General features: G+C 50.5%; 1 protein-coding gene across 1 annotated transcript in view; it reads left to right on the top strand.

Annotated features, from left to right (window-relative positions):
• The window catches only part of DPP6 (dipeptidyl peptidase like 6), an 824,646-nt gene that overhangs the window by 779,982 nt on the left and 32,129 nt on the right, over positions 1-12,535 (top strand). Inside the window, exon 17 of the mRNA XM_024129132.3 lies at positions 6,655-6,702. Coding sequence (XP_023984900.1) covers positions 6,655-6,702 — 48 coding nt within the window. The remainder of the gene's footprint in view (positions 1-6,654; positions 6,703-12,535) is intronic.

The raw sequence follows: 12,535 nt of genomic DNA, 5'->3' as shown, positions 1-12,535 counted from the left end.
TGTCCCCTGGACCTGGCACTGTGCCCTGCACATGGTAGAATCTCAATGCGTATTTGTTGAATTGAATTACATGCAAAGTAAGAAGAAACTATGAATAGGAGTTGTCAGAAGAATAGCCGTTAAGCAGAGTGCTGTCAGGTTCTGACCATCTAGCAAACAAAAAGCATGATTTCCCGGATTTGGGCCATGATTTTCTGTGCCCAGATGATGGGGAGGGAGACTTACAGGCAGCAGTGACAAAAGGACAGAAGCTTCCTACTGTTCAAAACGACGCGTTTAATCAGTTAGTTGTTGGCTAGATGCACATGAAGTCGTTTGGAGGAAGAGGAAGAAAAGTAAAGAAAACCAACTTAAAACTTCGGTGGTGAAGCCCTTCCAAAGTCTCATTAGTAAAAGTATCCTTAATTGTTTAAAATGAGTTTGGAGGGCTCCCCTTTAAATGTTGCAAGCTCCCTGAAATCGTGTGTGTGCTGTTCCTGCGTTTAGCATGTTTCTTCTCTTCTTACAGAAATCCTGGGTGACACTAACCCAGGTCTGGTCAAAGTACCACAAAGCCCAAATATTTTACTCTGAATTGGGAATCTCCTGCTTTTTCTTCATTTTTTATAAGAAAGTTTGTTTAGATTTTGGTGTTTTCCTAAATAATCTGCCAATTTTCAGGAGCCCAAACATCATAGAAATCGCACAATGATGGGTGATCTTAAAATTCACACAGAGCAGTGGGTCGAGGCCACCTGGGCCAGAGGAGCTCGTGTGATGGCAGTTTGAGGGGGAGAACCCCGCTTCTGGACCACGATGGCTGTGGACCCAGGGGGCCCAGCTCCCAGAGGAGGGTCTGGATAACTGGATGGGATTAGGTTATAATCAATCGATTTAAATTATACATGAGGGCTGCTTTTTAACTTTTGTTTTGTGTCCTCTTTAAATATAGTTTTTATTTGTATTGTCTCTGTTTGGCTATTCTAAAGAATATTCTGTATTAAAATAACAGGGATGGGCTTCCCTGGTGGCGCAGTGGCTGAGAGTCCGCGTGCCGATGCAGGGGACGCGGGTTCGTGCCCCAGTCCAGGAGGATCCCACATGCCGCGGAGCGGCTGGGCCCGTGAGCCGTGGCCTCTGGGCCTGCGCTTCCGGAGCCAGTGCTCCGCTACGGGAGAGGCCACAGCAGTGAGAGGCCCGCGTATCACAAAAAAAAAAAAAAAAAAAAAAAACGTGCCGTGGAGCGGCTGGGCCCGTGAGCCGTGGCCGCTGAGCCTGCGCGTCCGGAGCCTGTGCTCTGCAACGGGAGAGGCCACAGCAGCGAGAGGCCCGCGTACCACAGAAAAAAAAAAAAAAGCAGGGAATATGGCACAGTTGTGATGTGGCTCTCAAAAAAAGAACCACACACAATTCAGATCCTGTAAGTGGAGACAGCTACCCTTGGTGGTTAGAGAAAAGCAGCGTGGGTGCTAAGTATCAGCAGGGAAACAATGACCTGAACTGTAAAACACAGGACATGGGAATGGTCTTAGGGGATCCTTCTTTAGCTGAATTTAACTTTGCTGCCTTGACACGTGATGGCCAAGTATGTGCTTGGGAAGTCATCCTTCATGAGCTGTTAATCCATTCAGCAAACATTTTGTTCAGGGCCCTGATTCCCAGATTCCGAACAGGCTCTGGGATGACTCAGATCCCCAGCCCACGGATTCCTTTGTGTGTGCGCGTGCGCGTGCGTGCGTGTGCGCGCGTGCGTGCGTGTGCGCGCAGGAGCGATTATGTTTTTTGAAAGTACAATTCAGCATGACGGTTGCTACCATTGGTACTTACGACACTTTGAGGCACAAATCGGAAAGAACACAGGAGGAGAGTCTGCAGCAGCGCGGTAAAGATCTCATTCCTAAATAAGATAAGAACAAGCAACAACGCGATTTAAGTGGACGGTGCACGGGAAAGGGAGGTTTGCAATCACACACATACGAAATGCAGATGTCAAACACGGAAAGCTGTCCAACTCCACTCAAAAGTCGAAAAAGGTAACTTAAAGCAATACCAAGATACAATACTTGCCCATTAGAGCGGTAAAAAATACAACACATTTTTTTAAGTTATACCATAGACCCGCATCCACCTTTAGTTGGAGGGCGAGGAGACAGTGTTCACTGGAGTCCAGGGTCTCTGCCTGGGGCGCTAATGCCCCTGTCCCCTGTCCGCCCTCTGGAACCACCCTCCCCTCGTGCGTGACCTGTGCCCCCCCGACCCCGAGAGGTTTTCCGGCTCCATTGGCAAAGGCACCAGAGCAGCAGACATGAACTATGGCCCAGGGCGTTGCAGGAGCCGCTGCGTTTCTGCAGCCCCCTTCTCATTTCCTTTGGCCACGAGCGCAGTACGTTCCAGATGAAGGCTACCCTTTCAGCCCAGATCCTGGAGGAGGACCAGCACAGCCGCAGCTGAGCGTTTACCAGGATGTAACATTAGCAAGGAATAAACTTTCATTGTTTTAAAGCACTGAGACTTGGGGGTTTTGTGTTTGAAACCACAAGCTTATTTAGTGAAAACCAGCTATAAAACCTTTTTAACACAGCAATTGCAATGCCAGTAGCTAGCTTAACCAACACAGTCTTCCCTGTGTGTGAAGATGTATGTTAGAGGGACTTTGGCAACAGTGTTTATGGCAATGAAAAAACAAAAGGAAGCAGCCTAAATATCCCTCAGTAGGGAGTGGACCGAAGAAAAACGGTATATCCAGGTAATGGAATACTATACATCTGCTAAAAACGAAGGTTTACAGCTTGTGAAAATCATTTACATCATTGTATATTACAGTATTTACCATTCTGCATCTTGTTGTTTTCATGCAACGAGGTATTTTGCATGCTCGCCCATGTTGATAGGTGTCTGTCTACTCATCTCACGTGCTCTGCGGTCGCCCGCTGGGTGAACAGACTGCATCTAAGTCGTCCCCTCCCCTGCCCATGGCTAGCTCGGCACTTGTGGCTCAGACAGAGCTGCAGTTGAGAAGGATCTACTGCGTGCTCGCCTCCTTGTGTCCGTGTGCAGGGCTCGCTCCGAGCTGTGGTCCAGGGGTGGGACTGTCTGGTGGTGTCAGGGATCTTCAGGGTTCACAGCCGTTGCCCAGTTGTTCTCCACAGTGGCTGCGTTTACTCATCCTCTGGCCATTTGGCTTCATTCTCTTGCTATTGTCAGACTGGATATTAAGACAATATGAAAGATGGTACACTAAGGTATGCTGTATTATACTGTGTGCGGCATATATGTTATTGTGAACACATACCATGTGGCAAAAATATCTTTTAAATATGCAGAGAAATAATAAATACTAACTCCAAGATAGCAGTTACCTCTGGAAAGGGAGCAGACTGAGACTAGGGCAGGGCACACAGGTGACCTCAAAAATCTGTGTATTTTATTTTTTTTAAAGTAAGGCAATAGGGCTTCCCTGGCGGCGCAGTGGTTGAGAGTCCGCCTGCCGATGCAGGGGACGCGGGTTCGCGCCCCGGTCCGGGAGGATCCCACGTGCCGCGGAGCGGCTGGGCCCATGAGCCGTGGCCGCGGAGCCTGCGCGTTCGGAGCCTGTGCCCCGCAACGGGAGAGGCCACAGCAGCGAGAGGCCTGCATACCGCAAAAAAATAAAAAAATAAAAATTAAAAAAAAAAAAAGTATATATAGATAACCACCTCACATCCATTAGGATGACTACTATAAAGAACAAAAAGAAAAGAAAAGAACAAGTGTTGGCAAGGATGTGGAGAAATTGGAACCCTTCTGCACTGTTGTGGACTTACATAAAATGGTGCATGCAGCTGCTATGGAAAACAGAATGGTGGATCCTAAAAAAACAAAAATAGAATTAATGTATGATCCACTAATTCCACTTCTGGGTATATACCTAAAAGAATTAAAAGCAGAGTCTGGAAAAAAAGTAAGGCAATATAGTATAACCTTAAGATCTGATAAAGCTGCATATTTACATGAAAGGTTTTTTATATGTTTTATTTGTATGTTTAAAATAATTGCTTATGTGTAAATTTGACCACTTATATGCAGAGAAACATTTTAGGACATTTTAGAAACATATAGGTTACTTCTGGAAAGTGGGGTGAGAAGGGTCTTCTACTTGTCACTTTATTCCTTTTTGTAGTTTTTGAATTTTTTTAGAAACATATATCAAGTTTATGGATTTAAAAATAAGAAGGGACTAATGCAGGCTCAGCAACTTTTTTATTGTATGGCTGAGACAAAAAACATAAAGCTCTTGAAACCTGTGTTGTCTCATCTGTAAAATATGGTTAGAAGCACCTGCTTTGTAGAGCTGGTGTGAGGATTAGAAATTATTCATACACACACCTAGCAGAGTGCCTTTTAAATAGTAGGCACTAAATAAATAATAATTGTTTACATTATTAATAAGAATGGGGGATGTGCTCCGTTTGCAAATTTACTCACCCTGAAACGTGCGGAGAAAAGAGATGCAGGTTCTTTATTTCTCAGTAACTGATCTGTTCTTCCGCATGAGTGCCCCATGGGGAAATGGATCTTCGAGCCAGAAAACTTAGTTTGACTCCATAATTTAAACCCACAGCCAATGCTTAGATCCCCTTCAGTGAGTGCTGACCCTTTAGGTTAAATGCACAGAGTCTCACATCACTGCTCGCCCCTCCCGGTCCCTGGGTCAAGGGTGCCAGATTTAGCAAATAAAAAGACAGGACACCCAGTAACACTAAGTTTCAGGTAAACAACAGATGGATTTCTGGTAGTAAGTCCCAATACTGCATGGGACATATTTATACTGAAAAATATATATTGTCTATCTGAAATTCAAACATAACTGGCTAAGCTGCATTCTATTTGGGCAAATCCTATCTATGGGTGAATGGGGGCGGGTCACATGGTTGGGGAGACGAGGCCTCGGACCTCCCGGACTTCGGATGTGCACTGGGTAGTGTCTGGGCCCAGTCCCAGGTAGTGGACAGGCTTCAGGTCCACGGCTGCTGTGACCACAGTCTGTCTCTCAGCTCAGCCAGGCCAGGGGGTGCTCCCAGGCTGGACCAGCCCATCTTGCCTTTCCATGGTACCTCAGACTGCACTGCTTTTCTGCCACGTTCTCTCGGGACGCTGGACTAGGATGTCCACTCTGCAGCCTCTGCGGGGGGGGGGGGGGGCTCTGAGCCTCACTGTGGTGAGATCCATGGCAGGTACCCTGGCTCTCAACTCAGCCACTTGTCATGTGGCCCCTTGGAAGTGGGCAGGAAGTTCTGATGATGCTTCCGGGAAGCTGCCCAAATAGAACGTATCCCCAGCTTAGACGCAGCCACCCCTGGGAGTTCATAGCGTCCCAGAGACCCCAGCCTGAGGCAGAGGAAAAGCGGCCCCAGGGCCTACAGCTCCCAGAACACGTCTACCTTGCTCTGCACACCTGCCCTCCGCCAGCCTTCACTCTCTGTCTCTCTTCTTTCTCCCAAGTGCACCAGGGCCGAAGGGGCAGCCTCCCCTGCTCCGTCCTGTGTGTTCTGTGATCATTCATTCAGCATTCGCTCCCCGAATACGTAATCGAGCCCCAACTATGTTCCAAACGGTATTCTAGATGCTGGAAATAATGGCAGTAAAGACAGACTTCCAGAATTTGTCCATATAAATTCCAGAGCTTGCATCCTAGGGCAGTTGAAAGGGCCAATGAACAAATACTGAAAATGCGTACTAGAGGGTCCTGGCGTTAGGTACGGGTGGTGCCCCGTGAGGAAGAGGCAGCGGGGGAGGTGGAAGCTGGGCCGATGGTCGTGGAGGAGACTCTTCCAGTAAGTGGTGGGAGGAGGCGTGTGAGCAGAGACTTAATGAAGACCAAGACGAGCTGCGCCAGTGCCTGGGGACGGAGGCTTCGGGCAGAGAGAACAGTAGGCCTGGTGGAAGCAAGCTTGGTGTCCGTCACATCCCGCGGAAGGCCCGCCCCGGCCGAACAGAGGAGTGCAGAGAAGGGGCAGAGAGGAAGTTAGAAAAACCCACGCCTGCCTCTTACTACACCTTCAAAATAGCTGAAAAATAATTTACAAAGCCTTTTTCTCTTTCTGGACCCTCCTTTTGCTAAAGAGAATAGCGAAGTCAACCTACAGACTTGACCCACAGCTGGCCAGGCCCCCTTCTCACCCCAGGGCTGCAGCTTCAGGACAGCCTTGGAGCTGGAAGCTGCGAGCCACGTCATCAGGGGAAACTGAAACGCAGATGAACATTTGCAAAATTATGCCGTTACACTAGTAACGGAGACCAGTGGAGGTGATGGCTTCCTCCGGGAGGGGCCAGCAAGGCAGCTTTGAAAGGTGACTTAGGACTGAGTCTGCAGTGACTGACCGGAACTCCGTGAAGACAGCGTGGAATTGTGTCTGGACAGTCAGAATGAGGTTATAGGGTATAGATGTTTTATGTCGTTATAATAATCTAACACACACACACTTTTCATTGGGTTCATCGTAACTGACGCGGACACAAAGTTAGGAAGACGTGCCTTTAACACCCAGGGCCCGGGCTCTGCCGTCCGTGGCTGCTGCCTCTTCCGCGGAGCTGGGCGCCCCAGAGCCCCGGGTGAGCACGTTGTAACGAAGGCTTGGTTCTCTTTTGCTCTCCACGAAACTCACGACCCCCTTTTTGTTCCTCTGCCCAATGCAGGTCCTGGGGTCCCCACGGTGACCGTGCACAACACGACAGATAAGAAAAGTAAGTGCTTTTTGGTCTTTCCTTAACTCTTCCTGCGACTTGGGAGAGAAGAAGCAGAAAAGCTTTATGAGATAATCTGGGCAGAGTTTCTGTTGGGAGGCCGAGATGGGTCATGTCCTAGCAGTTCAGAATGAACCCCGCGGTCGCCAATACTGATTCGATGGGATGGAAGCGAAGGTCCGGGCCTCCCAGCCAGAAGGTCCGGCAGCTCCGCCAGTGCCGAGGCCTGGAGGCCACCGCAGGGCGTGCTGGCCTTGCCTGCGACCCTCTGGGCAGAGCCCCAGCCGCATGGAAATGCGCGTCCAGCGCTGGGATCTGGGCCCGGGCCTGCCCAAGTCCTCCCTCTTCTGAGAATCTCCCCGCAGGGCCGAGGCTCCGTGGGCGCTTGGAGCCCACCTGCCTCCGTGGCTCCGGGGGCATCTTCACGGCACACAGGGGACCTCACGTCCTTGCCACTGCAGGGGCGGAACTTTCCAGAGAGTCTCGAGGACCCCACACATGTTGGGGGTGACGTGTGCACGTGTGTATTTATACGAAATGTTGGAACCGATGTGTGCAGTCCCAGGCAGACCCTCGGGAAAGGTGAGAAGTAAAGAGAACTTGACCTTTCTCGGCCTTCCTCTGCCCTAATCCGTGAGGAATCTGAGCCTTTACAGTCCCACCTCTCCTTCCCACGGTGCCACCACCCCAGTGCCACCTTCCCTGCAGGACCCTGCTCAGCATTCTACCTTCGTACACGGAGTCAGAGCTCGTGGCAGTTTCTGTAATTCCCTCGGGAAGCCACCCTGGCTCCTGTCTCGATGGCAGGGTTTCAGGCCCCAAGGAGAGCTGGTTAGGGGGAAAGTTCTGAAAAGATCTCCAGCAGCATATTAATCACTGGTTAAAAATGGTTAAAGTGTTCAAACGTCGATAAAATAGATTTCTTTAGAGACAGTGTTAGAAGAAAATCCAAAATGATAATATTCTGCGAAACTATCAAATACTTATTAGGAATTCAGAATTAAAGGTAAGTAATAATGTAATCACAAGTAAATAATGAAATCATTTAAATGCAAAGAAAAAAAAGCCCAAAGATGGATGTCAGAATGGATACAAAGCCCACTCAGAACACTCGCACAGCATCAGAGGGAGCCAGGCTGAGAGTGAGCTGCTTCTCCTCCCCAGAGGAGGGGTGAGTTTTCTGGGTGAAGAGATGTGCCTGGCCCCAGCCGCGTCTCCAGTGTGGTCTACAGTGGGGGACCATTCTAGGAGGCTGTGAGACCCGGGGCTCTGGCCATAGTCCGGTGATGGCACTGCAGCGACTACAGGACAGTGACTGCACCACAGAGACTACAGTACAGTGCGCTACGGTGACTGCACGGTAATGACTGCACTGCAGCGACTACAGGACAGTGACTGCACCACAGTGATAAGAGAGGTCACTGCTGGGGGAGCTAAGGGTAGGAGCACGGAACTCAATGCACTATTTTTGAAACTTCCTGCGAATCCGTAATTTTAAAAGTAGGTGTAACTCTGCTTAAGAAAGCCATTCAGGTAAATACTTTTACTTCTTTGGAGGGTCCTATTATTTTTCTCTCCAAGTCAAGGGGTTAATACCTGCCTTTTCAGAATGGATTTTGCCTTTAGTCCCATTCGGGCCTGGATGTGATGACACCATCAGGGATCCTGAGGGTCAGGCGCGTGAAGAGGTCCCAACGCCCCTCCCCCCCCGCCGCCTTGGCGCTCCCACGGTGCCGGGTAAAGTCACCATCGCTTTCCTAAGGCTCGGGCGTGACTGAGAATGAAGCAGATTTGTATCTTAGATATACGGAAGAGCATCGACACAACATTTTATTTATTCTATTTATAAAATAACGTATGGGGGGTGCAGTGCCTCTAAAAGAGAGTTCCGAGGCATTTTACTCATTCTACTTGGGAAGCCAAGCGACCAGTTATTTTCACGTTTGGTTGGTCATAGCTGCCTTAACCGATCAACCCGATCAACACGGACAGACGGGAGGTTGTAGGTGGTCGTCCGTATTCCATCGTGGCGCTCCCAACATAAGCAGGTATTTCTAAGCATTTTGCTGTTGCAGTTGAACTGTCACTCTAGCGGCTGATGCCCAGAGGCACAGAGAGAGGACCCAGGGCACAGAAATGAAAAGCGTTTTGCACACGGGGTGAGGTGGGCTCTGCAGTCAGTGTCCCGTTCTTCTCTGAAATTTAACAGAGGACCTGGAGGTGACACCGTTGTGCTTTATCTCGCCACGTGCTGCTTAATGGGACACTGGACAGCATTTATGTCCTGTGCTGATGTGTGGAATCCTTTTTTGTCACCTTTGTTGTACAAGCCTGTGCATATGGTTACTTCTGAGCTCTGGTTTTCCCGCAACCTAATGCAAACTCAGGAGATATTTCACTCTGACTTCCCCTGTTTCTGCGTTTATAGTTCTCGGTATAGCTCAAAATTGTTCAGACTTCTGACTTAAGCCACAAAATTAAGTTGGAAAAGGCATGATCTCAATGTGGCTGCTGGTGTGGTACCCACCACCCAAGAGAATAGGGGTGTTTTTGTTCAGTGTCTGAGGTATGTTCTGAGATGGCAGTTTGAGGGGCTCCAGAAAGACCCCCCCCCGGAGCACCTACTTTTCCCCACCCAGCAGGTGCCTGCAATACTCCTGTTGTGTGTTCCTTCCTGTGGGTGTGGACGTCACACCTGCACAAAGGCTTCTTTTAAAATATAAAAATCTCTTACGTCACTTGGGATCACGTTTGGCTACGTGTAACAGAAAACTCAAGACAGCAGTCGCTGAAACTGGATGGAAGACGTGTTGCTTTGCGATGCACGGTGGCGTTGTGTCTGCCTCCCGGGCCGGAAGACAGGAGGGCGGGTGAAGCACAGGGTGATTCCTGTAACTGGGCGCCTCAGGCTGTCTCACCGCAGGGGCTGCTGACACTCTGCTTCCGTCTGAAGGTCACAGCTTGGCCGCATGTCCCACCGGGCTGCAAAGGATGCTGGGAGATGTCTTTTATCTGGGCTCCCCGCACCTCAAATAAAATCAGGATTTTGCTACTGAATGGTCACAGCTGCTGTAACAACCACCACCAGAATCTCAGCAGCTTCGTGTGTGAGTTTCCTAGGGCCACCATCACACAGCAGCACACACTGGGGGCTTGAACAACAGAAATCTATTGTGTCGCCTTTCTGGAGGCTGCAAGTCCAAGATCAAGGTGTCGGCAGGGCTGGTACCTTCTGAGGCTGTGAGGGAGACGCTGTCCAGGCCTCTCTCCCAGCTTCTGCTGGTTGCTGTTGCTCTTTGACATCCCTTGGCTTATGGAAACCTCACCCCAGGCTCTTCATCTTCTCCCTGTGTGCATGTCTGTGTCCAAATCTGCCCTTTCTGTAAAAGGACACCAGTCATATTGGATCAGGGCCCGCCCTAGTGACTTCAATTTTAGCTTGATTTCTCTGCAAAGACCCTGTTTCCAAATGAGGTCACCCTCAGCAGTCCTGAGGGTGAGGACCTCAGCATCTTTTGTGGGGATGCAATCCCACCCAACACTCAGCAGAACGAGGGTTTCTCTTTCGCGCACACAAAATACAGGTTGCTCTCCTGGTAGGAACCCGGGGCTGCAGGCTCCTTCTAGAGTGTGGCCCCAGCATCTTCAAGGCTCTGCTTCTGGCCCTGGAGACAGGAAGAGAGAAGATGGGAAGGTTTTGTGATTTTTGTGTTGAGGCCTAGCGGTGGTGTGCGTCCTTTCCAGCCAGAACTCCCGCACGTGGGCCCACCTAGAAAAAGAGAAGCTGTGTGCCTGGGAAGGGGGAGAAACTTTGTTGAGTTAGCAGTCAGTATCACAGGAGGTAAAAAGCAGAGTGAGTCTAGGAGGGCTGTCCCTGAAAGGAGTGACCCAGTGGGTAAGTATGGGCCATTCTTGTGTAGATTACTCTGGTCTGACCATGAAGGCCCTTTCCAGACAGGTGTGCTCCATGCCGGGGAGGCTCATAGAAGGGGGGTGACCCCACCAAGGAAGGTTCTCTGACTGTGGCCGCGAGCACCGGGGCCCAGCGTGGAACCGGTAAGGACAGGGGGACCAGACGGCGGGGAGCAGGGCTGGTTGTAGAGGTGTAAGACCTGACCCTACACTGGAAGAGCTTAGCATCGCTTAGGACATAAAAGACATAAAGATGAAGGACAGAAAATGTAATAATAAACACAAACGTCTAGGAGAAATCGTAGAGACTTACATATTCATTAGTGCCTGGTTTGAGCAGTGGTTTGAGTTCTGGGTCTTTATCAAACCCAGAGACAAGGTCCCAGAAGACCTGAAAGAAGAGACCAGCTTTGATCTAAGGCTTCCGAGAAAATTGGTCAGGGCCTTTCAAATTTGGTGGCGATTTGAGAGTTCGGTTATTGCTGTGATGTTTTAAATTGCCCTCATTTTCCCCACGCTGCTGTGGGAAGCAGAACTGGTTTCCGGAGACGCCTCAGTGGAAAGTTGGCAGGTGATGCCGGAGACTAGGTTTCCTGTTGCCCTTCACGGCACCAGCCCCAGACGCAGAAACGCAGGGATGAAGGGTTGGCAGCTCGCGGGAGACCACGCCGCTGCCTTCCTCGCCAGCAGGGTCTCCCCCGCCCCCTCCCCAGTTTCAGCCAAACCCGGCCCTCCGTCTGCGTTTGGCTCTGACCTGTCCTCTTCTGGGGCTGTGTCCCCAGACTTGTGCCCCACTGCTCCTTCATCCCAGACCACCGCCTGCTGCCCCGACCCTACGCGGTGGGCTCCTGACTTCCCCCCAGGCACACCTGGCAGGTGCATTCAGACACCTCTGATGCCCTAGCAAGTGTCTGGTCATCGAGTGTTTCCCAGACTTGAATAATAAGCAGACCCTATATAAAGGGGAGAAAGTAAGACTTCTGATACTATGTCTGTGGACCCCAAGTTAAGAACTCGGCTTAAACTAACGTCTTATTTCCTAAGAAACGCATTTCAATCCTAAACAGGCACGGCAAAAGAGAGGTTTTATGTTTTTAATCAGCAAAAGAATTGAACTTTTGCTTATCATTCAAATGACCCAAAACAGTTAATTCTCAGGTAACAAGTGGTCTTTTGTCGGAACGGTGGGCAGGACACGTGACAAGGGATGGTTTATTTGTTGACGATACCGGGAGCCGTGAGGTGCTGCACACCCGTGGCTCGTGGCAGAAAAGAAGGGAAACTGTTTCGTGCTGGGAGTCAGAGACTTCCGGGCGAAGACAGCGTTGACGGCGAGTCCAGCCTCTTTCTTTTAAAGACTGGAGCTCGGCGACCCTGAGAGATGCAGCGTCTGCCCCACGTCGCACGGCTCTCGGGATGCGTCCTGTACTTACTCCCTGTTTATTGTGTTCTCCTGCAAAGATGGTGCACATTGGTCCTGCCTGCTTGTCGGAGCTCAGCGGAGCATCCCTCCTGGCCGCCCCCATCTGGGAGTAACCCGTAATCACCACCCCTGTGTGTGTAGTAGATGCCAGACCCAAGGCCTGGATCTCACCTGTCACCCCACGTCCACGGGCTACATCACCATGGTTACGGTCGGATGGTGCGTGACAGAGTGCATTTACCCACGTTCAAGCTGCACGAATACTGACAGCTAAGACTATTTCTTCTGGAATTCTTACTGTTCAAGAGCAAATACTCTGGGCTTCCCTGGTGGCGCAGTGGTTGCGCGTCCGCCTGCCGATGCGGGGGACGCGGGTTCGTGCCCCGGTCCGGGAGGATCCCACGTGCCGCGGAGCGGCTGGGCCCGTGAGCCGTGGCCGCTGGGCCTGCGCGTCCGGAGCCTGTGCTCCGCAACGGGAGAGGCCACAACAGTGAGAGG

This window comes from Physeter macrocephalus, chromosome 5, assembly GCF_002837175.3.
Source record: "Physeter macrocephalus isolate SW-GA chromosome 5, ASM283717v5, whole genome shotgun sequence".
Taxonomy (NCBI): Eukaryota; Metazoa; Chordata; class Mammalia; order Artiodactyla; family Physeteridae; genus Physeter; species Physeter macrocephalus.
The sequence above is the reverse complement of the archived record's forward strand: the minus strand, read 5'-3'. Positions and strand labels throughout refer to the sequence as shown.